The sequence below is a fragment of the Lepisosteus oculatus genome, chromosome 7 (assembly GCF_040954835.1).
Source record: "Lepisosteus oculatus isolate fLepOcu1 chromosome 7, fLepOcu1.hap2, whole genome shotgun sequence".
Lineage (NCBI taxonomy): Eukaryota > Metazoa > Chordata > Actinopteri > Semionotiformes > Lepisosteidae > Lepisosteus > Lepisosteus oculatus.
This window is the reverse complement of record NC_090702.1, coordinates 36566717-36594505: the sequence shown is the minus strand read 5'-3', so window position 1 is coordinate 36594505 and position 27789 is coordinate 36566717. Positions and strand designations below refer to the sequence as shown.

The window sequence follows — 27789 nt, the reverse complement described above, 5'->3', positions numbered from 1 at the left end:
GCATTCTGAATTGGACAAATAAAAAATATTGTAATACTCTTTTCCATTTGCTTATTTAATACCATTAAGCTCCAAATTGTTTATAATGATTTTTAAACCTACTTAAAACGTTAGTGCCTAATCAAGATATATGGATTTGTACACCTATTTGTCTTCACAGATGTCATCTCTCTACATTATCACAGGACATTTTAAAAGTAGATATTTTTTAATTTTCCCATAGAATATAAGAACCTTTAAGCAGTTCAAAATGTCCTAACTTAAAATATAGACAAGATACATTTGGACAGAACACAGTATTTTTTTTATAAAACATCATATGTATATACAATATATATGTGCAACCTAACCTGAAGAGGAATCTTTAATGATAATTTGTATACATTTAAAACAAATATTTTGTATACATTTTAACACATAAAAGCACAGAAAGATGGTACTTCATCTACAGTACAGGCTTTGTCAGTTGTTGAAATGTCTATTGATTTTGCTAGTGCTCTAGCAGAGAAGTAAGGGCAAATTCCAGTCAGAAAAAGGAAAACAGCTGTCATTAGACACAACGGGAACAGTGTCAATAACTTCTTCCAGTTCACCTTATTCTTTCTGTTGGTGAGGGTTCAGGAACCTTTAGTATAGAGTCAGGAAGCTGTCAAGTTACATCTGCACTGCTTATTTCCCAACTTAACCAGAGAAATCTTTTAATTCAGAAAAAAAGTGCAGGCAGGATGAGTAGAAGCCACCTAATCATGAGTAAATTCTGACTTTTAGTGTACAATTCCATGTCACTCAATTTTAATTACCCTCAAATGTAAAAGAGAGCATGAAAGGAACAGTTGCCATTTAGGATACCTAGTATTTTATAAATTTCGAATGTCTTTTCCAGCTTTTTTTCCCCCCATTTACACAAAAACTTCAATGAGCTGAGCATTTACTTGATTTATATGCTCTTCCAAAAAATATATCTCAGCACACACATTGGTATGTAGGTGGCAGTCTAAAATACCCATGTGTGGCCCTAATATACTGTAGGGCCTAATCAGGCTGCACAGCAGTTTTCTATTTCTGTATTTAGTTAATCATGAGACTGTAAGGTTTTGTGTTTGTCAGATGAAGTGGGCCAGTAGCTAGAGCTGGCTTGTGGGCAGCTATGAGGTTGGTAGAAGTCCAGGCCTGCCAGCTCCAGAGTCCTGGCCTAGACCTGATAGAGCTGATCCACAGAGGAACCCAAGCTCATGTAGCTTTTATGATAATTGCTTTCACTTATATAGCGCTTTTTCTGGACACTCCACTCAAAGCACTTTACAGGTGATTGGGACTCCCCTCCACCACCACCAATGTGCAGCATCCACCTGAAGGATGCAACGGCAGCCATAGTGCGCCAGAACATTCACCACATCAGCTATCAGTGGGGAGGGGAGCAGAGTAGTGAAGCCAATTTATAGAGGGGGATTATTAGGAGGCCATGATTGGTAAGGGCCAATGGGAAATTTGGCCAGGATGCCTGGGTACACCCCTACTCTTTTCGAGAAACACCCTGGGATTTTTAATCATCACAGAGAAGTCAGGACCTCGGTTTTATGTCTCATCCGAAGGACGGCACCTGTTTACAGTATAGTGTCCCTGTCACTATACTGGGGCACTAGGACTCACATGGACCACAGGGTGAACACCCCCTGCTGCCCCCACTAACACCTCTTCCAGCAGCAACCTTAGTTTTTCCCAGGAGATCTCCCATCCAGGTACTGACCAGGCTCACACCTGCTTAGCAGCAGTGTGTTGCCAGTTGTGAGTTGCAGAGTGATATTGCTGCTGGCAATATCACTTTTGCCTTTATTTAGTCACAGAGAAATAAAATCTTCATGAAGTACAGCTATAGTATCATTTTACTTTGTACTAGTTTTTTTTACTTAAATAATTCTTTTTGCAGTAAAGGATAAACGGGAATAAGCACTTTTGTTTTACCTGCTAAATTAGGCATGAAGTTTAATCAGATTTTAACAACAACATAAAAAACTTTAGCCTCTGGGTAAAACATTATAATGAAATACAGAACCAACAAGCAATTTTGTTAATTCAAATATATTTATACTAAAAACAAAAATATCTAAGCTTGCAATTTTAACTTAACAAAGAGCAATTAGGCCCTAAAACAAATTTTACCACATTTTAAAAAATGCCGTTCTTCATTTTCTTTACAAACTGCTTTCACGTTTTTCTATTTTTTCTAAGGGATGTAATAAAAATAATAAACTTTTTAAAAACTGTTTGCCATATTAGAATAAGGTGAGAACATTTCTGAAACTTAATTTTCTTATTTTCATTAAGCAAGCACAATTAATCCTTTTAATTTTTCTGGGTTAATGTCTTAAATTCCTCAAATTCATTTTGCTGCTTGTTCAATACATTTTAAGTAACTGTATTCTATAATTATATTTTTGATAAAGGTCTGAGTTGGGGGGCATGGTGGCACAGTGGTTATCATTGCTGTCTTACAGCAGTGGGACCCTGAGTTCAGTTCCTGATCTGGGGTGCTGTCTGCATGGAGTTTTATGTTCTCCCTGTGTTTACATGTGTTTACACCAGGTGTTCTGGTTTCTTGTTCTTGTTCAACTACAACTCTACAAAGTTAGATATGCAATATTGATCTTTTCTAAATCCATATTTAAAATCCCATTATTCAAGCAAGCTGTTCCATAGACTCAAACTAGTGTTTTTGTTTGTAATACTACACGTCAAAATCATCAGAACTCAGCCCTTTTGAGAGAATGTGTAGCCCCATCTCAGTAGGAGTATGACTGTATCATCTTGTGACAGTTCATTCTCTATCAGTGAGTCCATTTGTCTTCTCAGTATCTCCCCCATTACCTGCATCTACAGTACCTTTACCAGTCACTTCAATTTGAGGAATGATGAGCTAAAGTAGTCATTGGTTCTTTGGAAGCCAGTGATTGTGGATGTGATTGTTTGGTTAAAGCATACTGTGGGTATAGTTAAATCTTTAATGCATTGTGCCTCTGATTAGTAAATTGAAAGCTGGAAGCAGTGACTTGTTTTTTTCATATCCCCTGAGAGATTCCTGAAAATGAGACAGTAGATTTCAATGAGATCTTACCTGTGAGGCAAAGAAGAAATCAATAAATAAATACTGAGGTGTAAACAAGAGAAAGGGAGGAAATGGAATTTACTTTGCAGTCAGGAGATGAGAAAATTGTGTAGGTTCATTGTGATGCGTGACTTGAAAGAATGGCTATATATGGGTGTTATCAAAACAGTAAAAATGACATTCACTATGAGAAAAGAGGGTGGTGTTATCAGATTAAAAAAAAACAAATTTTTATTTTTAATCTATATTTAAGTCTTTATTTTCTCTAGCATTCATTTTTATGAAGTAATTAAACTGTGCTGTCTTTAACAGTATGTGTTTTATGGGAATACGTTTCAAAAATGGATTTCAGAATGTTTTTTTTTTTAATTCACAATCATAGGTTACTATTTGTCAACCCAACCGTTTTGGAACATTCCGTTGTGTTTTTACTTTGTTTTATTTTTCTGCTGCTGAAAGCATACAGACCCCTGGTAGACAAATCTTAAATCTTTCCTTGGTGGTGCTCATTAGGCTGTGCGCTATCACTTGGGGACTCCCGGTCACAGTAAGAGAGAATTTCTTTATATGTTTTTAAGAACACTTTGGAGGTAAAAATTATCTTAAATCACAGATGAATGATGTATACGTAAAGCATTGATTTTCATTTAATTTGCTAAATATTGTTCTAGTGTTCTCAACAGTTCGTTAAGAAGAAACAACAGTGCATATTTCCTTCTTATATACCTTACTCCTGTAAAAACGCCTTCACAATTACATTGAAATATAATTCTAGTAAAACCCATGTGTATCAAATGCATAAAATTGCGATTCTGGGCATAGATTATTGATATAAATGTCAACACAATCATTGGTGGGTTTCTGTACTATGAATGCACTGTAAATATGTTTTACATTTTTTGGTGTTGGTAGCATTTACATAATTTGAAGAGTAAATGGAATATTAGAGTGTGGTGTATGATTTTAGACACTGTATGCAGTGGCAGACCTTTCTTTAACTTCAGAATTATAGACAGATTGCTGTACCACATTCCACAGGTACTATATACAGGTACTGTATATGTGCATTACTGAAACTAATCATCCTCAAGTGATTTGGAAGTGACAGCAAGCAAACATGCAACCTTCAGTGGGAATCCAATTTCTTCACCCTCAGGGAAAAGTAATGATATTGCATGCATGTTAATTTCGCAGTCAACAGAGTAGTAAGTATAAAATGTAGTAATCATTTTTTGTGAGACTGTCATTTAAAACACTAAGAAAAGAGAAAGAAACTGATGTTAATAAAGTATATATTTCTCTGTCTTATCTGTCTAAGTATAGTTGTGCTTTTGGGAGTACTGTTATAGGAATTATTACATATGCTATAAAAAACATTATTTATAGGATCTTCAGGTCTTTGATAAATGGCATTTAAAGACAAAACTACCCTAATGCTTAAACAAAGTATGGCAAACACAAGAATGCTGTACATAAAAATTATAAGATATTATCTAGATGCTCTGTTTTTTACTAATCAACACCATGACACTACCGCACTAAAATGTTATGGAATTTACAAAGTTACTCTTCACATGATAAAGCAATATTTATATAAGGTTGAAAGAAAGCAAAGTTCTTTAGATCTATAGCATACTATTCAAATTGTGATGCCAAAGAGCTTGAATGAGAAAATGGATTTCTGAGTTATGGTGTAATATATACTGTATGTGATAAACTGATGTGTGTGTTGTATAAAGTAAACCTAATTACCTACTGTATTTCTAAGATAGCCCTTCGGTGTATTGTTTTACTTGGCTTATTTCTTTAAAAATGAGTTAATAACATCACAAATTTGTATTTTATTTATATAATGTTAAGCTGTTAGGACATGTCTACTACTCTGTATTTGTAATTACCCAATTGTTTTGAAACAATATCTTGTTTTATTAATTCATTTTTTTATTTATCTACAGTAGGAGATTAGTGTTACGGACACGGACTGAAATCCGTGTCAGATCTTGTAGAAGACCCTATGTGATGCGGTAACAGCTGGAGAAAACAGGAGGCGTGGTAAAGGAGAAACACAGGGGTTTAATAGTGCACAAAATAATAGTGACAGTCCGTGAGACAGTAAACGGGGGAGACAAAGAATAGCATCAAAATCCAAATGGGTCCAAAGGCAGGTCAGGGCACAGGCCGAGAGTCCATCAACAAGGAATCCATCCTGGGACGCGACAAAGTTAAAATCCCCGGGAAGGGGGAACACACGAACAGACAAAACATGGAGGTCCAAGGGTGACAGGGCGAGATCCTCCAGACCCTGGGCTCAGGAAGTGGGAGGTGTCGGGGATGAGGCCTATGCCCTCAGGAGACGGACATAGGGTTTCCTGGTGCTAGGCGGGCCTCGTGACATCCTTACCCTAATGATTAACCCCCGAGGACTGGAGGAGCTAGTCTTTAAATAATACACATAAGAGGGTACACCTGGAGAATTTAGAAACAATCACAATAACAATAAAGGGAGTAGTGGAGCGCCCTCTAGGGAGGGATGTCGGGCATGACAATTAGTTGATATTTTCATTGTAAATTGACTAATTAAAAGTATTGTTGCTAATCTGTATGGTTTAAATATAGTGTTATTTAACAGAACTTTGGAAAAAGGTCAAATTCTAATGTCACACTTCCATTCCCCTACCTACTGTATAAATCCTCCCTGGCTGCATACAATTCTACTTGAATCTTTTCTAGCTCTGAGCATTTAGGTGTCATCGGAGACAGACATGTTTCACACTCGACATACTGTATCTCACACACCCTTCTCGCATTTCCTTCCTTCAAGTCAGGACTGGAGTCACTTTTTTGCTTCTTTTCAAACCAACTCTCCACAGAAAACAAATAGCTCTATATCTGCCATGCTGTCAGCTCCTTTTTTCCAGGCTCCTGATGATGTCAACCCTTTCCTCCTTTTTTCCTCCCTTTCCCTCTTCTCTTAGCCCTGCTCTACATACTCTCCCTCCTCCTTTTTTTCTCTTCATTTCAGATCAAGCATTCAACTTGCTGTTCTTATAGCCCTATCATATGTTTGTTTCAGCTCTCCTCAATCCTCCTTTTCTTCCCCAAATTACTGACCCTCACTTGGCCCTGCAAGTATGAGTGCACTAGAGTCCTCCTTGTCCCAGGACCTCTTTAATCCCAGCCTTCACTGTTCCTCGTGCTCATGTCCTGACCATGGCAGCTACGGAAATGGGTTTTTCCCGCTCCTTTATCTCCTCCCATGGTTGGTGTCCAACTAGTGTAGTGTCATCCTTCACTATTTCCCCTCCCAGCTCCCACTGCTAATTTCTTTTTTAGTGGTTAAATTTGCAATACATCCTGATCTTTCCATTTCTAGCAAACTTCCTTCCTACTTCTTCATCAGGTTACTTTGCCAGGTCTACGCGGTGTCTTCCACTGCCAATCACAGATTTACAATACCAAGCTAGCGGCTGCTGCTAGTGCCACTTGTGTACTGACTTCCATTCCATTACCTGTAACATCAGTTCATTCACATCATTCACCTCCAGTGTTCTTCACACAAAACATCACATGTGCAAATCTACTCAATCAGACAACCTAAAGCCTTATTCAAACATGCTTCTCATTTATTTCTTGCTATGCACAGGTTCACCTTGATTCCTGTGAAACCTTGCAGACAAACTGAATCTCTTTGCTCCATGTTCGAAATTTGCATATGTGTTTTGGGGATCCTTTTGAGAGGTTGTGACAACGCTGATCTTCTAGAACCCTAGATCTAAAAATCTAGACTTAAACTTCACCACTGCTGTATTTTTCCCTAGCTCATCCCTCATAAGTAAGGGAGTGGAGAAAGTGCCAAACTTTGGCCAACACTGTCATGTAAACAGCCAGGAAAGTTAACATAAAAATGTTAAGTAGGCAATCCTTTTATATTTGTAGGCTTGTTTCATCATTATTAGTCAAAAGTACTTGACTGAAGTATTGGATGGACTGATGTCCTGCAAGGTGATCCCTTGCTTGACAAGATAGGCTCCAGCTCCCCTACAACCCTGAATTGGAAAAATCAGTTATAAAATGGTTGGATTGACTGAAGTAATGAGTACCAGTTACTGGTTAATTATTAATAGTGATAATATTATAGTAATAATATGTAGCATAATATCAGCTACAGACTTAACAGTTGCCATGTGAATTCAATGCACTCCCAAATGTCTGAACAAAATATATTTTTGTCTTTACAATAAATCTGAGTGTTGTATAATGCAGAGTGCAGTTGGTTTTCCACTTTTCAGTTTTCACTTGTATAAATTGTTACAATTGTTACAATTTGCTTTACCTACTGCTGCGCAGTAGGTAAAGCAAATGTCCTAAATGTGGCTTAATTAAGAAAAAAGCTTAGTTTGTCAACATTTTATTGGCAGGTCCTAGTCTGAATTAAGCCCAGAGGATGATCGTGTCATGTGTAGTTTATGTTGTGAATTTATAGGTTTTCAACCTGAACTTTATTAGAATCCCAATCACTCAAACTTCCGAGTGAACATTCTGACAGAATTGATCACAAAAGAGTGTTTTAACTTTTGGTTATGTGATATTTACTGAAAGACAAAGAGGTATGCAGACTTGTATAAGAGACTGCTTTTTATGGAAAGCTTGTTTTAAAACTGTAGCTTCATAAGTCATACCTTTTGGCCACCCCATCCATGTATCACTGGGCTAAACCAATTATTTAAACACAGGTCTCAACTCTTTCACAAGAGTCTTAATGTCTTCTTTTTCTTCTACAATGCCACCTTTGCCACTGTTTCAAGGTTGATGGAATCCTATCAGCCCAATGTTTAACTGACAGCCCCTGCAGAGATGAAAGTCAAAGTCCTGTGTAGAAAATTCTTATATACATGTTGACTTAAAAACATTCCTGGACTGATTTTGATGACCTTTGAAGCAACAAAAATGTTATTGTAGAAGGACTTGTGTTTCATGCAGATTCCAATTCAAATTATGATTAACAGCTGGCAAAAATATTTGCAAAACTTTAGTTTTGGACTGGTGATATACAGTATACACACAGTATTCATTTCAATTACACAGCAAACATTTCAATTACTGTAATTGGAACCCATCAAAAAAAGGCTTCTAGCATACTTCATTTTCAATATGGTTTTGTTTTTTTTAAGTCTTTAGGTGTGCTTCTTCCAATAAAACAATATGAATATACTGTTGTTTTTATTTACTGCATATTGGCCAGTAGACTGATATGCAGACTATAGAATTCAGGTGGCCTATGCTCATTCATTTTCTCACACTGCTGTTTTTCACAATATTGTTATTCTGACATTCAAGTCTACTTCATGTGTGATGAGTCACAGTTACTAATCACAGTTCATATGGTTAGGATATTCAAGGCTTGTGCAGGGTGAATTATTTTAGCCAGGTTTATTGCAATAGCCCAGTGGAGTAATTACCGGAACAGGTTATCTTCAGGTCATTACTCTTATTTCAAAATCTTTAACACCTGCTGCCAGTTGAGGAAATTATACAATTTAATAGTCCCCTGTTGGAGTTTCAGCACCACAAGTCTTTAGCTCTTACTAATAATTTTCATTTCAGTCATTCAGCTTTCACTCACATTACCTGAATTATTACTTTTGTCTCTGGCTTTAAGAGTCAGTTAAATCAATATGAAAATTACTATTCTTTGGTCCTTGTAAACAGTATTCTTATGGCTTTGCTTGTAATTTGTTTTTTCTTGTTTGTATTTAAATGTTTAATAAAATGAATTTTTATTTAGAATTAACTCTTGGTCTTGATGGAGGATAATATTTTTATGACTGTCTATTCAAACTTTATAAGTTTAAAAACCTACACACTTGAAAGCAATTTGGTTCATATTTAGGCTTATACTCTAGTTATGTATGATTCTTTGCCATTTTTTCATATATTTTTAAAATACTAGGTTATTTCCAGGGGGGAAAAAAGCTCTAAGCAGGTTTCAAATCCATTTTTCGGAGTAAAAATAGACAAAACATTTGGGAATAGCGTAAGAGGATGATGTGCAAATTAGAAATTCTAAAAAATAAGAACTTATCTAAGTCTTTTGTCACGAACACGGACTGAAATCCGTGTCAGATCTTGTAGAAGACCATATGCGATGCGGTAAGAGCTGGAGAAAACAGGAGGCGTGGTAAAAGGGAACACACAGGGGTTTAATAGTGCACAAAATAATAGTGACAGTCCGTGAGACAGTAAACGGGGGAGACAAAACGGCATCCAAATCCAAATGGGTCCAAGGGCAGGTCAAAGCACAGTCCAAGAGTCCATCAACAAGGAATCCATCCTGGGACGCGACAAAGCTAAAATCCCCGGGAGGGGGGAGCACACTGACAGAAAAAACATGGAGGTCCAAGGGTGACGGGGCGAGATCCTCCAGACCCTGGGCTCAGGAAACGGGAGGTGTCGGGGATGAGGCCTATGCCCTCAGGAGACAGACGTAGGGTTTCCTGGTGCTAGGCGGGCCTCGCGACATCTTACCCTAATGATGAGCCCCGAGTACTGGAGGAGCTGGTCTTTAAATAATAACACTAAAAGGGTACACCTGGAGAGCTTAATCACACGGACAATAATGGGAGCAGTGGAGCGCCCTCTAGGAAGGGATGTTGGGTGTGACATCTTTACTGTTCAGGGGCTCATGTGAATGTCATAATTTTTGAAAAAAGTTATGATGGGTTTTGTTCAGCACTAAGCTAACCTATATTACAAAGAGTATAATGAAGTAACACTAACAGAAATATGAAGAAAATAACTCATGATAAAATTGCTAATTATACATCCTAATCAGCTCCCTATCTGTACTGATTTTCATATTCATTGTTTTCCAGATAAGTTAGGTAAATTGGACAAAGTATTAATCTGGATTGATTACAAGAAATATTAAAAAAATAAAAGTTGACTCAGTTAATAATACATTTTCATCTTTGTGAAATGTAATATACTGTTTATTTGATGTAATAAACTGGATTCTCAGGAGCTGCGATGAGAATTCAAATCCATATCAGAAGCAGCAGAAGAAAACAGAAGCTGGATTTGCTGAGGCAGAAGGAAGCTGTATGAGATAATGAGAGAGAAGAAAGAATGTACTGCAGGGAAGGTAGCATGGCTTTGCTCACTCAGTAGATGGGGTCAATGAGTCTGGGATACTTGTGCCACTGTCAAGCCTTACTGACCTCATGGGCCAGTTGTAACAGTGATGCACAGAAGTGCTAACCCTTGTAAAGTTCTCTTAGTGTTTCTGTCATGCTGATGCTCTAGGAAGGCTGTACCTTGATTGGTCCCAAGAACCACCATCACAGCCAGTATCTAGGCAGGTGATGCCTCACACATTTTCCTCATTTCTCTATACCTTATTGAGGTGCTCCCCTATCAACTGTCACTAACCTACTACATTTCTTACAAATGAGTTTAAACCAGTTTGTCAGAAGCCTGTGAATTAAAGGAAAATGGCTAATATATTGGACTATGTCCACAAACACTTAATTCTCCTACCAAATGTTCTAGCTGTCTAGATTTGCTGTAAGGGAAAAAAAAGATTTTGCCATCATGATGTAGTCTCATCTGAAGTGAGAAGATGTTTGGAGGTTTGCTAATAAGAAGTAGTATATGGCAACAAAAAAGAAAATGCATGCTTTAAATATGTCACAAATAAATTCATGAATTTCTATATTATTTATAAACTAGGGAGATAGGCATATTTGAAAAGTAATATTTTAGGCAAAAAAATGCTTTTGCTTCTGTTCATGTTGGAACAGAAGATTTGAGCCTAATGTCTAATTTGCTGTTGGAATTTGGCTTTGACAGGATTTTGAATGATACCATGAATCATATACTGAACAGATCAAAATCGTGCACTGGGTGCACACCCAGTTACAGGTATTTACAGCACTGAGAAAGTCTAATCTGGGTATGGTATATATACTGTATTGTATGTTTTTAAGCCCTAATTTACTTCTATTTTGTTAAGACAGACAGCATTCTCTGGAATTGACTATGTTGTCTCCCAAACATTTTTCTAGGATGAACAATGTGGTGAGACATTCTACTACACATCTGCTATTCATAAAAAGTTTGAAGCTACAGTAAACTGGCCTAGCAGCCATCTTCAGCGAGTCTCTAAAAATTGAATTAAAAACTATAAATAACTTTCACACTTTGAGGCAATGCTTTTTAAAATAGGATCTGAATCATCCACATATATTCTTTTAGTATACAGACCCCCAGGACCATATGCTAAATTTGGTCAACTTCCCTCTGACTTACAGTAGTTATTAATTTAGAAAAAGTGGTAATATTAGGCGACTTTAACAGACATATCGACATAGAGACAGATGCTTTCAGTAAAAACGTATTGTCCCTCCATAGGTTGTAGTCAGCATATAACAGGACCAACACGTGTACAATCATACACTAGACTTATTACTCTGATATTCATCATATATTAGTCGATCCCATGGATAACTTTTTCTGACCACTTTTTAATTACTTTTGAGATTTGACTACCCTCTGTAGTTGCCAAGGAGAAGATTATTTTGACATGGCAGCTCTGTAGGGGTACTTCTTTCAAATTTATGAACGCGATGAATAATGTCAACTTCATCTCCAGTACTCATTTTGACAAAATCACACAAAACTATAATATAGTGGTCAGACAGGCCCTTCATGAAATAGGTCACAGCACTGACACTGTATTAACAAGAATTGTAAATGATATTCTGTTTGCAGCTGACGCAGGGAATGCATCGGGGCTTGTGTTCCTAAATCTTAGTGCTGCCTTTGAAACAGTTGACCATTGCATTTTGCTACACAGGCTTGAGTCTGAGGTTGGCCTACAGTATGTGGAACCATCCTTAAGTGGTTTACCTCCTATTTAACTAACAGTTTTCACTAAGTTCAAACATCTAATATCCGTACTGCTTCATCACTGTCACCAGTGAAATTTGGGGTACCACAGGAATCGGTGCTCGGACCAGTATTGTTCTCTCTCTACATGTTGCCACTAGGTAGGATAATACGAAAGCATAATATTAACTTTCATTCCTATGCTCCTATGCTGATGGCACTCAAATATACATTTAATTTACAACTAATGACAACTCATCAATTGTCTCTTTAGCTAATTGCATTAATGAAGTAAAGTCTTGGATGTGTGAAAACTTTTTGTCACTCAACTCTGATAAAACTGAGGTTCTGTTGTTTGGAGACAACAGTGCGGATAGGACTGCTATAACCTGCTATAACAATTTTGCCTCAAAGATTTGGGATGTAACTTTGGTGTCATCTTACACACAAGGCTCTCATTTAACTCTCATGTTAATGCAGAATCGAAGGCATGCCTCCTAAAGTTAAGAAACATTGCAAAACTAAGGTTTTTCTTTCTACTCAAGACACAGAAACTAATACATGTGTTTGTATACAGCAAATTAGATTACTGTAATGCCCTACTATCAGGGAGCACCTATCGCGCCTTCAACACCTTACAGCGAATTCAAAACGCGGCAGCTAGAATTGTTACCAGGAGTAGAAAGTACGACCACATAACATCTATACTTAGCTCTCTCCATTGGCTTTCTGTTGGGCTCAAGGTAGACTTCAAAATTATTTTACATATAAGGATCTCAGAGGACAGGCACCTGTGTATTTAATGGACCTGATTAATGTATACAATCCAATTTGCCCACTTAGATCACAGAACGCAGGTCTTCTTATTCCACATATTAATAAATAACAGCTGGTGGTAAAGCCTACAGGGTAGAGCTACAGTGCCTCAAGTGTATGGAATAGCCTACTTACGGGATGCTGATTTAAATCCAGACTGAAAAACTATAACTTCAGCCTAACCTTCTCACATCTTGCATCATAGTTCATCGTAACCATGACTGCTGGTGCTGCTGTACATGCCATTGTGCATCTTAGTGCTGGCCTTCCAGGTAGATACATCTATCCTGACCAAACTATTCTATTCTCCTCCCCACATGTCTGGATGGTGCCTGAGCTGGGCACCATCTGAGTTGGATGCTTCATCACAAGCATGGATCCAAAAGGGACATAGCGAATACAGCTATCGTTTAGGAGGATTAGCTGGTCTACAGAGATCTGCATGGAGTACTGGCACACAAAAGGACCTGACAGAATACCTAATACTCCACATTTAGTACTTTTTTTTAGAATTGTATAATCTTAGCATGCCCTGAGGGGGTTGGGCAGCCAGTTGACCTTGGACCCCTAGAGGTTTTTTTTTCTCCTTACAGAGGAGTTTTTGTTTCTTCTCCTCTGTCTTCTGGCTTTTTCTTTTTCTCTTTCTGTATTGTAATGTCATGTATTTTCACAGCTTTATTAAGTGCCTTGGGGCAACCTTGTTGTGAAAGACCCTATTTAAAAAGAAATTGAATTGAATACATGGATATACAGTGCCTTGCGAAAGTATTCGGCCCCCTTGAACTTTTCAACCTTTTGCCACATTTCAGGCTTCAAACATAAAGATATAAATTTTTTATTTTATGTGAAGAATCACCAACAAGTGGGACACAATTGTGAAGTGGAACGAAATCTATTGGATTTTTGAAACTTTTTTAACTAATAAAAAAATGAAAAGTGGGGCGTGCAAAATTATTCGGCCCCCTTGCGTTAATACTTTGTAGAGCCACCTTTTGCTGCGATTACAGCTGCAAGTCGCTTGGGGTATGTCTCTATCAGTTTTGCACATCGAGAGACTGAAATTCTTGCCCATTCTTCCTTGCAAAACAGCTCGACCTCAGTGAGGTTGGATGGAGAGCGTTTGTGAACAGCAGTTTTCAGCTCTTTCCACAGATTCTCGATTGGATTCAGGTCTGGACTTTGACTTGGCCATTCAAACACCTGGATACATTTATTTGTGAACCATTCCTTTGTAGATTTTGCTGTATGTTTGGGATCATTGTCTTGTTGGAAGATAAATCTCCGTCGCAGTTTCAGGTCTTTTGCAGACTCCAACAGGTTTTCATCCAGAATGGTCCTGTATTTGGCTGCATCCATCTTCCCCTCAATTTTAACCATCTTCCCTGTCCCTGCTGAAGAAAAGCAGGCCCAAACCATGATGCTGCCACCACCATGTTTGACAGTGGGGATGGTGTGTTGAGGGTGATGAGCTGTGTTGCTTTTACGCCAAACATATCGTTTTGCATTGTGGCCAAAAAGTTCGATTTTGGTTTCATCTGACCAGAGCACCTTCTTCCACATGTTTGGGGTGTCTCCCAGGTGGCTTGTGGCAAACTTTAGACGAGACTTTTTATGGATATCTTTGAGAAATGGCTTTCTTCTTGCCACTCTTCCATAAAGGCCAGATTTGTGCAGTGTAAGACTGATTGTTGTCCTATGGACAGACTCTCCCACCTCAGCTGTAGTTCTCTGCAGTTCATCCAGAGTGATCATGGGCCTCTTGGCTGCATCTCTGATCAGTCTTCTCCTTGTCTGAGCTGAAAGTTTAGAGGGACGGCCAGGTCTTGGTAGATTTGCAGTGGTCTGATACTCCTTCCATTTCAAGATGATCGCTTGCACAGTGCTCCTTGGGATGTTTGAAGCTTGGGAAATCTTTTTGTATCCAAATCCGGCTTTAAACTTCTCCACAACAGTATTACGGACCTGCCTGGTGTGTTCCTTGGTCTTCATGATGCTCTCTGCGCTTTCAACAGAACCTTGAGACTATCACAGAGCAGGTGCATTTATACAGAGACTTGATTACACACAGGTGGATTCTATTTATCACCATCAGTCATTTAGGACAACATTGGATCATTCAGAGATCCTCGCTGAACTTCTGGAGTGAGTTTGCTGCACTGAAAGTAAAGGGGCCGAATAATTTTGCACGCCCCACTTTTCATTTTTTTATTAGTTAAAAAAGTTTCAAAAATCCAATAGATTTCTTTCCACTTCACAATTGTGTCCCACTTGTTGGTGATTCTTCACATAAAATAAAAAATTTATATCTTTATGTTTGAAGCCTGAAATGTGGCAAAAGGTTGAAAAGTTCAAGGGGGCCGAATACTTTCGCAAGGCACTGTAGGTAGAACTATTGTTTTAATGGCAGATGGCCCAATCACATACTAGCTCTGAGACACATGACAGTGCAAGATTTGCAAATATTCCGTTATATGGGCACAGGTCATTACTGTGATACCATGAAGATAAAATTTTAAATGAGGAGTTTATTTAACATTACACAGTACAGAAACTGTTTGATCAGGAGAACTACACCAGGTTTCTCCAATGCATTCTCTCGTTTAGTCCGTTACTCAGGATTAGCTATATTGGTGGTACCTAAGAGTTAAAAGAGGCAGCATAGGACATAAAAAGTAAACTTCCTGGCATTGATCGTTTATCTCCTGACTTTTACCTTCTGTGTTACCAGTTAAGTCCTTTATTGCTTGACATGATACATTGTACCATTGAGGAAGGTTGTTTTTGGAAAGATGTTAATACAGCTGTTAAATCCTTATTATTGGGGGAAAAAAAGATAAAAAGCTGACATTTTGTCTGGACTATTATCCTGTCTCACTGATTTCATCAGACACCAAGTTGTATGATAAGATGCTTTCATGCCAGCTAGAGGTTTGTATGAACAAATTAAGTTCCCCATGGTCAGACAGGCTTTATTAAAGGGCATTTAGCTTCTGATAACTTTCACTGTTTTTAGTGAATATTATACCTAAGCCTACAGACTCTATCTCACCCAGTGCTTATCTGTCATTAGATGCATAGGAGGCTTTTGTTAAATTTGATTGGCAATAGTTATAGGTGGTTATGAATTACAGTGGTTTTGGAATTTGTTTAAAAATGTCTAAACTTATGTTTATGCTTTAGCAACAGCGCTGTTAGACGGCAATTGTTCCCAAGTTGCTATATCAGGGATACTTTTCAGAGATGTTTACTTTCAGTTTTGCAATTTGCCTCTTCTTTGAAAGCTTTGAAACAACCTGTTTGCCAATCTACTACTTTTAACCCTATTATTGTTCATAATGCTCAACATTGCTATTAAAGTCAAGTCTATGGAGAGTCTAGCAGTCAACTTGACACTTATATTCTAGACAGTCTACAGATGCCAAGAAACTAGGATCACATCTTCTAGTTTAAGCCTGGCCAGTATTTGGATGGGAGACCTCCTGGGAAAGCTGACATTGCTGCTGGAAGAGATGTTGGTGGGACCAATAGTGAGTGCTCACCCTGCAGTCTGTGTGGGTCCTATTGCTAGTATAGTGATGGGGATACCATACTGTAAAAGGGCACTGTCCTTTGAATGAGATGTAAAACTGATGTCTTGACTCTCTGTGGTCATTAAATAAATCCAGGGTGTTTCTCGAAAAGACTAGGGGCGTTACCCAATGTCCTAGACATATACCCCCCTGGCCTTTACCAGTCATAGTCCCCTAATAATACCCATCTATGAACTGGCTATATTACTCTATTCTCCCCACAGAACTGATGTGTGGTGAGCGTACTGTCGCACTTTGGCTGCCATCTTATTATCCCGGTGGGTGGTACACATTGATAATGGTGGAGGGGAGTCCCCATTACCCATCCAGTGCGTCAACAAAACCATTACCTTTATTATTCATTATTGACCATCTCCATATGATCGACCAGTTTTCTAAAACCTGTCAATTCAGATGCAATTTCAACTTTTCACACTTCTCCTGGTGTTCATCAATTCCTTTGGATACTTTCTCACCTGCCATGATGCTACTTCTCATTCTTTTTTTCCTACTCATTTTTTATACCCATTCATTCTTTTCTCTTCTCAAAAAGCCAGTGAAGGCTTAACAGCTGATTTTTTTTCTGCTTTACAGAAGACATCTGAACTCGGTAAAAATGCTCCACAGAATGTATAATGTTAGCTATACAGATACATAAGATACAGGTAAAGAAGTTTTAAAAAAATGGTCCTCAGCATAAACACAAACGTTGCTATACCCCTGATCAAATGAGTTCAAAGTGCAATCATTATTCATTGATCATAAAATTTGTGCTAGAATAGATTATTTTTGTAATGTTTTGCATTTCAAGGCAGTATAAATAATGAATCAAGCATCTTAAATCAAGCCAAGTTCTATCCACATCACAGACAGCATCTGTACTGGGTCCTTAACAGTGATAGACATAATGACTTACTGTTTGTGTCTCATTTTCCATATTTATACACATTGGGCCCTGTGAATGCTAACACAAGTATCAAAAATAACAAAGGACAATAATAGAGAACTGTTTGGATCTCATGTTGACGGTTTTTTGCTGAAAAATAGTTGTAAAATAAGAGAAACACATTCTGATCCTTCTGTGTAGTCCACCTGTGGAACCTCTTTCTTGTTTTCTATCACCATGAAGCCATAAGGTGGGTTATTAAAAATGTAACAAATGAGTATTAGCACCAATAGCATTTGTTGTGTTTATAATCCCTCTTAGTTCATAAAACATGGAAAAACACTGCAGATGCATTCCATGAAAAGGCTGAATCATTTCCACGTCTAAATTTTATGATTATCTAGTAACAGTAAACCTTTGACCCTCGTGGCATCACAGGTTTTATGATCATAAGCCCTCATGGGATACTACTTGTAAAACTATCTCGGACGAAAACTTAAAAGAAACATAGCATGAAAAAGTCACTCAAGCCTTCATAAATGCAAACTTTGGCATCTCTGTGTAGCTTCCCTCTGCCTTCAATGAAATGTATATGTAAATTTCCTTTGGCTCTGTATTCTCTAGAGGAAATATATCAAAGTATAATGCTTCATTTCTCTCATTCATATTAACACACTTCAAGACATTTTCCATTTCTGAGTTTTTTTATTTTTTCCCCAATGAATCACAAAACTCAAATACATAGTTAACTTTATGGATCACTATCCATCATGTTGTCTTGAAGCCTGCAAGATCATAAAGGAATCTTAAAATTGTCTTGACTTAACCAATTAAGTTGCCTTTAACGAACAAAAGAGATGTTTGCACAACCTCTATTCTATAAACTAAAAAGCAGAGTGCTTTCACTTAAATAAAGAGCCCAGCATTGCTGGATATTTGACAAACAGCAGAATTGACTTTTTAGGTGTTTCTACTGAATTATTGTATGTTGCATGTGCAATATTCTGCTGCTTTGTTTTACTTGGAAATTGAGCTTTTCTTAAATAAGCCTCATATTTGTAGAAAGAAGGTATAATGCATGGCAGAAATATACCGCAGACTTCTGTCTGTGTTATCGTACAGAAACTGGTGGGGTACTGCTAAAAGATATGACATACAGTATATATACACTTTCTATATCTTTTGATGGACGTTTGCACAAAACTCTTAACACTTACAATACATAGTATTGTACACCATTTTCATCAAATAAACAAATAATAGTGTAAGGATTCAATAATAAATAGTACAGTTTTTTAGAGCCATTAAATTAAAAATAGATTTAAATATACACCATTTACAGAAGCAGAGTGAATGTTTAATGCATCAAATTTACCCTTCAGGCAGTGAGGCAGCACATGTAGCACATGTTCAATGATGCCCTACAGCTAGAGCGTGACAGACAACTTTTGGTATTAGAATGATATACATAAGTAATATGGGGCACAGAGTCATGCTATCTGCAGACTGAAGTAGGTGTAGAAAAATCTTGAATTACCAAAGACTTTCGGAAGAAAAATTAATATACTATCAACTTTGACTAATTTAGCATTATCCATACAGAATATGGGGTTCTTTGTAGATGGAAATATATCTGAAAAAAATCTCACTTTCAAATGAAACAGCAAAATTCTAGTCTCCAAGTATAGGCATATAAACATATAAATCTGCCTTTTCCTATGACAAAATATATGGTAATTTAATTTAAATAAGAATTTATGGTCTCAATACAATGGTTTGAGAGTTAAGACTCACCTAAAAAGTCATTTCTGCACACAATCGCTTGTCAAGTTCAGTAGCATTACCATGGTTACAAGACAGAAATAAAAAACGAAATAAAAAGAAAATAAACATACTTATTATAAATAAAACTACTTACGGCAGTTTACATGGCAGCACAAGTGCTAGATACAACATGGGCCTGAAATACTCTAGTTAAAACAGACAAAGAAAATGTGACAAACTATAAAACACTTGATAATAACATAAGACCAAACAGTGTGAAGTCAAATTAGTCTTTGTGGAGTTATAGCATAAACAGCAGTTGTTTAGGTGCAACCAAAGTACAGCTAGAAAACTATTCACATAGTGAATATACACTAAGCCTAATAAATGCCCAATTTTCCAACAGTGATTTGCTTAATAAATATATTTTTGCATTTAAAATATATATCTATTTCATGTGCATTAGTATGCTTTATTTACTATACTAAAATCATGTCTTAAAATCAGTTACTGTTCTCTACAGAAAAACAATTAAAGAAATGTACTACAGTAATGTGAAACAACTATAACCCCAATTATATTTTTTATAAGAACAGAATTATCAATGTTTCTGTACTTGGAATGTTATTCTACATTTTGCATTGATATGTTGCAAGACATAATACTATGTTAGAAAACAAAAATGAAGTTTCAACCAGAAGTTAAGACTTGGGTTTGCTTTTTCTTTAATGCTATAAACATCCCTATACTAGAAGCTCTGATGTTTAATTTCCTGAAACTGTCACTGATAAACATACTATGTAAAAAAACAGATATAGAGGCACCTAATATTTAAACTTGAATGATGATTTCGTCATACAGATCTTTGCTTTAAAGCTAAGAAAAAATGGTTAGCTAAAAGCAATTATCTAAAGAGTGAAGTTGTTGCTGCAAAAGTATACTTATGATATTTTTGGTATACCAGAAGTAATATAATAAATGAATAACACTACCCCTTAAAACATATATAATGGTTTTCTGGAGTTTTCCATATATGACCAGGCTTTTAGATGTCCGATTCCTTACTAGACTGCCCGTGTTCATTTCAAAATCAACAAAATCAAATGTTTTAAAATGTTAAGTGAAATTTCAGTTAATTTATTGGCAGAAGATTAAGCACCAATAATGCACCATAACTATTTTATTTTTGTTTTCCTCTGTTGTTTTTAATAAGGTAATAGCTACAACCATACCTTTTATTTTTATTTGTACAGTACACTGTACCACTGATTTGTGTATTTACGGGTGAATGTTCAAGTTACATTTTATCACAAAACGTAATTTGAAGAGACCGCTTAAGTCACTTGTTTATTGATTCGGCTTAACTGCACGGGAACAACAGAAGATTTTAAACTCCAGCTTTCTCCTCAATTCCTCTTGCAAAAAGCTTTATCAGTTGGCAGTGAACTCTGCAAAGACAAAACGAGAATTCCAACATTTTTATGAAAGCATAATACTTTAAGCATAGTACTAAAAACAGACAATAATAAAGATAATAAATGCTACTGCTTTCAAGAAGTACCATTTTCTAATTATTGAATTAACTGCAGAGGCATGAAGAGCAACTCATTTCACAACTGCTTTTTGGCTCATCTGTCCAACCATCAGTTATCGTAACTTCAAAGCATGTTTGCCGACTCACTTCAAGAACAAGTACTGCACAGAAAATTACAATAAATAAATGGATTTTTACTTAATTAAAAGAGAATAAGCATAAGCAGTGAAAGAGCAAGCAAATTAAGTACACAACACATGCATCACTGACCCAGCACAATTTACTTATTAGTTATAATGATACAACACTCCAATTCCACAATACAGAGTCATACTAAACATTTTAATTTTACTAATACAGTAAAATCTGTTTTTACTGTAGTCAGATTTTGTTGTTAACCTTTTAATGTAACAGAAACAATTATAATGCAAGGAAAAGCAAAACACCCCACAGATATAGCTCAGTAGATACGTCTTCATTCTGACATGTATGGTCTTCAGACATTTAAAAATTGAAATGTCCACTAAATATTATTATAATAAATTCCTAATTATTATGGAAACAGATGTTTGTGATCTCTTTGGTTAGCACACAGAGCTGCAGTACCACTAACAGCAGCCTATATGGCACTGTTGTTCTAGAAACCCTGGCAGCTGCTCTGGTGGCTTTTATGATTCATCTTATGATTAAATGTAGAGATTTGCCTCCAATTACAGGTCTCAGGTTTGTGTCTTTTTTTAAATTCTAATACTAATTTAGTGACAGGCCTAACACAGTCCAAGAGGGGATATGATTAGCAAACATTAAATATTGTGCAAGCCCACACATACGGCAGTATTCAAATATTAGCTTTTTTTTCAACAAGTGAAGATCTAGAACACATTGGTTCTGTCCACACAAAGGTTCAAAACATTTGTTAGCAACACACCAGCTACCAGCCACTCCTCAGCTGAAAATATTTTTTGCCAAAAAGCTTTCGTACCATGTTCACTTTCTAAAGTTATACAAAATCAAGCTCTCCCACTGCAAAAAGAAATAAGTGTTCCGTCTTTTAGTGCCTGAAACTAAGATTTGTGTATACTAGTAAAAAATCAGACAATATCTGAAACAACAACATCTTTTGATATAGAATATTCTGAATTACATATAGTATACTTTTATCTGTCACTGATAGGAGCCTAAGATTAACTTGAACATGGTAAAATGTGAAACATTACAAATTCAGTAATTGGACTGTCATACCCCACTTCGACTGCAGCATGATCCAAAATTTCTCCATCACAATTCCAGTTGCTATTAACTGAAGTACAGCTACATGCTGGGTGGTCCCTGCAGATCTGGCTAAAGAGCTTCTTTCTCACATCCTTCACATCAGTGTCTTCACTCTCACAGTATTTTGGTGTGAACTTGAATTTTCTGACTCTGTGTACTTCAATGAAGGTAAGGTCAAACTGTAAAGAGGATGAAAGGATTTTCAGTTAAGGTGCAATTTTCAAAAGGAATTCAATGTACTTAAAGTATTCTCCTGCTGAAAATGAAGAACAAAATGGGTTCTTTATTTGGAAAACCTTCTCATTCTTCAATTTTTAAAATCATGCAGCTCAGTATTGTCAGAGTACCAAAATGCCTGTTCACATGTCCTGCATTGATCTACTATTTATCCAAGTCTTTTTATGTTTTCATTCAAGGAAACACACAATACTGCACTTTCACTGAAAAAGATACAAGTGAATCTGTGATGCACAGCTTTCAGAAATGTGACAAGACTATGGATAAAAGACAAAAACTAAGGAAAAGCCAGATAAATCCAAGCACAGCACTACAATACTGGTAGATACACTTTTTTCTTTTGACCTCTGTCTCTTATGATGCAGGGAATCATGTTAGAACTTAGAGGGATACTTGTGTATTTTGGTTTTATGTGCAGGGTTTCCTCAAGATTCTTCACGCTATTATTGGTATATATTGTATAGTACACTGCAGATTTATTTATATGTCCATTGAATTGGAACAAAAACAAACAAAGATTTACAAAATGTATAGTGTTCTGCTGAAAAATACTGAAAATACTGAAGTCATACTACAATCTAAATAGAATTGCTCAAAGCAAAGTTATATCTGTCAAATGTCCAGAAAACATTAAATGTTCATCAGGCACAGACTATTTTCATTCTTTTTCACCTGTAAGTATGCTATGAGGTTTTTTGGTACTTTTGAAGGGTTTTTTTATCATTCCTATAAGGACAATTGCTCTGTGGTCTTTGGTTTCTGTTTGGGAACTACATTCTTGTTTGAACGAGAATTGTTCAATTGGATTGAGGTCTGGAAATTGAGATGGCCAGTCAGGAACATTTATTTTCAGTGCAGTTTACCATTTCTGTGTCAATGTGGATGCATGCATTGAGTCAGACTTAAGCTTGGCCACATTTAAGCTGGCCAAGCATGCTTAAATGTCGTTAAGCATTACAGTATCATAAGGGCTCCAGAATCCATCCAATCAATAAAAACCCGAAACAGATAAACCAGATTTCACAATGGGCACTGTTCTAACAACATAAGCCTTAACTGTTTATGCTAAACAAAATGCTGATGAGCAGCAACCCAGCCATGAATACCATACTAATGCAGATGACGTTGAATAATAAGAACTGTTTTTGTTGGCTAGCTGTTTATGGTTTACCCCTCAATGATTTGTTCCCAGCCTGTGGTGGTAACAAATACTGTAATGTTACATTCTCAAAAATGGAAAAAACAGAGGAAAGTGAGATGGAGCTTTTTGTGGATTTTTAATAGCAATTCCCCAACTTTGTGAGGTCAATGATCATTTGCTGGCAAGCTGCTTACAGCTCTCTGACCTATGCATGCAACTACTAAATTTCTTCCATGTGTTAACTTTTTTTACACCAGGGAAACATGAAACCTTCAGAGTCCACTGGAGGTTTTTCTGGAGGTTCAACCACATTTCTAAACGGCAAAATGTTATTGTAGTTTTTATTTATGACAATATGACAATTAAATTACAAAAATAAAATCTTTTTAGAAGAGACATTACCCAATTTGTAAATATCCGTTTTAAGTTTTGTTCCTTTTTCATCAACGGTATGAAAATACCTGGAGGGCACTATATATCAAAAAAATTGCGGCAGTGTTCATTTTTGTCCACATATCGGTTATCACATCTAAAACAGCTAAGTAAAAGTTTTTAGTATTTTATCCTTAAGCGCATCAGACAATCTACTGTTTCAAAGACTGTAAAGACAAGGCCTATTATTTCCCTTAGAATTAAGTGGCATTAAGTATCTTTGTGTCTGGACCAAACAGCCTGTTGACCATCACAGGAAAGTAGCAAAAATGACCTCTCGCGGTGGTCAGCCAAATGATGATCTAATGGTCTTTGCATGTGAGCAAGTAAGGGAGATGAGCTTATCTTTCAGATAAGAATCTTTCCCAGGACAGTCCAGATCCATTGTCATTACCCATTTAAGATGGATGTCCACTGCTGGTGCCAGCATGTCTGGCAGATGGACAGAGGCACGTCTGGAGAGAATCCTAAAAGTCACAGGGCATGGTCAATCATCCAACAAGATGACCAACCAATCTAAGACCTGATGGGTCTGGTAACCCATTCCACCTCATAGCTTCTTGACCAATCACCAACCGCATTTTCCCCAGTGAAAAAGCAGTGCATCACCTCCAACTCGGCTGCCCTCCTCTCTCCGCTGAACCAACTGGGCTGACAACAGAATCATGTGCCTGACACACTTGTCTGAACTTTGGGACTTTTTCCTGAAGCACAGAGTAAGGGGAAAAACCCATACCTAAAGACAGAATTCTGCCCGTGGTCTATCCTGCAGCAGAACCTTGAGACAAGCTAGCTACCACCGTGTGTCTGCTTCAGTACCAGAGCAATACCACTGGACTTTGTCGACACACCTGAATAGAATATTATTCAGCAGTAGCCGCTACTCTGGGAGCAAACAGAGTTTCTCTCCTTTTGGTGTGACTTGCCCTGACTGAGCAGTCACCACACTATGCACAGGCTATGTCCAAGTTCAACTCAATTCTAAGCGGATAATCCATTTAGGGAATCAACTGTCAGCACGATCGTTACAGAAGGATCCTTCTCTCTCTCCCCCCCAATACTTTGAACTACCTCAGGACTGGAGTGGCACTGAGCCAGCAGAGCATTAATTGGATAGCGCTGCAATGGACCAAGTCAGCAGTCGTAGATGAGTGTAATTCAATATTCACCCTCTCAAGAATGAAACTGTTATATTAACACATTAACATCAATTTAATTCATTTAAGTAGCCATAGTGACTTAAGAGTGCCTGTTGAATATTTTAAAGAGACTGGTGAGGACTGGTGAGGTTATAGTGGACATAAAAACGAGAGTTCGCTGCGGCGTTACAGGAAACCCAATTTTAACAACAAATTGCTGGCGTTTTATCCTAGAAAGCACTGAGACCAGGACCAGTAGGAGCACTCCCGCAGCGAAAAAGAAAATGCCTGATGAACTAGGGATTGGACAGTTTTTCAGTGGTTGAACGATTGATGGAAATGTTCAAATAAATGTGCTAAAGACTTACTTTATATGATTGGAAACTAATGTGTGATCGGATCAACGAAATGCTGTGGTATTACTTTTTGTCAATGAAAAAATAAAGTACTTTCGTTTACAAAGAATGTGGACCAGAGTTATACTTTGAGTTTACAGCTTGTCCAAGGTCATTCATTATTAATACTATTAGTAATATCTTCGGTATAGACTTTGATGCATAAAATATTTCTGCATAATTAAAATATTTATGATAAAGGTAGGTTGTGTACTTTTGCCCAACTGAACAATAAACAATTTCATAAAATATACCAACTTTTTAATGAATGATGAGTAACATGCTGTAATACACAGTTTAAATTTAAAAGCTCAAATGCTGTACATGAGAGGTTAAGCTTTATTAGCTCCTCCTGGTGGTTTTACAAGGTGATTCCAGATACTATCAATATAATCGAATTTGCATATGGTAAATGACGCGTTATACCGCGTTTTGATGCGACACGCCCAATGCGTTATACCGCAGCGTACCCTGCTTGTTTTGAATGGCTGCATCTGTATTTTTGGAATTCTGCTGACATGGGCTCTGGCAATTCCACTCCATTCTGATCATCCAATTGAACTGAGATTTTGAGGGAAACGTAGGCTCATGCTTACGGGGCTCAAGGTGGATAACCATAACCAGGTGTATTTGCAACCATGATTTCCACTGATCAAGCACTAGGATATGGTAGCAAAAGTCCGTGTCATTTACACTCTAGGTTCTTATTAGATTCTATGAAGGAAATGAAGATCTTGTTGGAAATTAGATCATTGCACATTTGTATCTTATTCAGTCACTTGCACAGGTTACTGAACTCAAGTGAAGTCTAAATATCACACTCCAAAATGATGATATTTAGTTTCAATTCAATGAAACATTCCACACATGAAAACGCACACAAAATAGATATTAGCATTGTACATATGCTGGGAACTGACGGCAAATAAGGAACTGGTCCAACATACCACTTTTACGTAAACGGTGCAATAGTCAATACTTCAGGCATCACTGTTTATGCAAAAGTTAAGTGGATAAAAAATACCTTATTAACTATTCATGGAATCTACTGGTACCTGATCATCTTTACTGGTATGTCGAAGGAGGTGTCTAAGGAAGTTCAGTCTGGAACATTTGCGGACAAGTATGATGTCTGTTGTCCCATCTGCTAGGTGTGCTGCCGGGGAAAGACCTTTTGGGCTGCGTGGACAAGCACAGCTCATACTGGCAGCATTGATGGCAAGAAACTTCCCCTTGACAACTTTCCATTCTCTTTCATCTTCTAAAATACACAAATACAAGAAGGTTATCCATGCTTTAGTTCACACCCTTCTTTATAGTTATGAGGTCTGCAGATCATCTTTAACAAGACTGTTGAGAAAATAAATATCTTCACAACTCTTCTTTAAATGAAAATGGTGTTTAATACTGATTACACAAAACCATTTAAGCAATTTTGTCTTAAGAATTGTGCTCTCTTAAGGGTTAAATCACACTGAAATTATGTAAAGACCTATTATTCAAATAAAGTCACTCTGGAGTTTAAAAATGTAGGATACTGCTGTTATAAATTAAATATATCTGGCATTTCCTATGCAATTTAACACTATTGCACAATTATTCAAGTAAGATATAAAATGTTAGAATTCAAGTCAGTAATTAAATTAAGGAACTGTGATGTATTAATGTTATTTGTAGTAATATATTTTAACACAAACATATGATATACTACTACTGCAGATTTGGTATGGTCTCCAATGATGCTAACAGGCTCTGAGAGTTGGAAATCATCTTCTACATAGATAAAGACCAGCTGAACACAGATAAGGACTCCCAAGAAAAATGTTCATTGTGATTGGTCAAAGAATCTACTCAATAACGTTTATGTCTAGTAATTGGCCAAGCTATCACAGGATCTACAGTATGCATAATACTCATTAGTGATCACCTGGTTTTTAAGTATGATATACTTTGGACTAATTGATTTTCTATGAACTCCTTAAGTACCAACAAGTATTTATACAACTCATACTCAATTCTAAACAGAATAGGCACCAGAGCCTCTTCTTGACAGGATACAATTATGGCTCCAGATAACTTGACACCATGCCACAGTTTTTGTTTTCTAACATCATCATCATAATAACAACAACAACAACAACAACAACAACAACAACAACAACATAGGGCATAGTCTAGTAATATTTCTGAGGTGAAAAAAAATTGTTTTGACAATGTGCTGCACATGTGGGTCGAATGTTAAGCCAGAATCAAATATCACTCCAAGGTTTTTCAACTTAGACTCAAGCACAAGTACAGAACCATCACAGATACAGATACAGATGGGGTTACAGGATTGGCTTTACAAAGTTGATGGGGGGTGCCAATAAGCATGACTTCAGTCTTGTCACAGTTAAGATTAAGGAAATTTGAGTCTTCAAAAGTTTTTATGTCAGAGATGCAATTAGATAGAATAGAGACAGCCACATCACTGTCACGTTTGGTACGGATGTATATTTGAGTATCATCAGCATAGAAATGATAATTGAGGCCATGTGATCTTAAAAGCTGACCAAGTGGAAATATGTAAATGCTGAAGAGCAAGGGGCCCAGTATTGAGCCCTGAGGAACACTAG

At 36.9% G+C, this 27789-nt stretch overlaps 1 protein-coding gene across 2 annotated transcripts in view; it reads right to left on the bottom strand.

Moving 5' to 3' along the window:
* Positions 1 to 17945: 17945 nt before the first annotated feature.
* The window catches only part of cerk (ceramide kinase), a 40603-nt gene continuing 30759 nt past the window's right edge, over positions 17946 to 27789 (bottom strand). For both annotated transcript variants that reach the window (XM_015352674.2, XM_015352675.2), the window contains 3 exons: positions 26230 to 26435; positions 21801 to 22009; positions 17946 to 20472 (listed from right to left, as the gene is read on the bottom strand). In XM_015352674.2, coding sequence (XP_015208160.2) covers positions 20412 to 20472; positions 21801 to 22009; positions 26230 to 26435 — 476 coding nt within the window. In that variant the 3' untranslated portion in view covers positions 17946 to 20411. The remainder of the gene's footprint in view (positions 20473 to 21800; positions 22010 to 26229; positions 26436 to 27789) is intronic.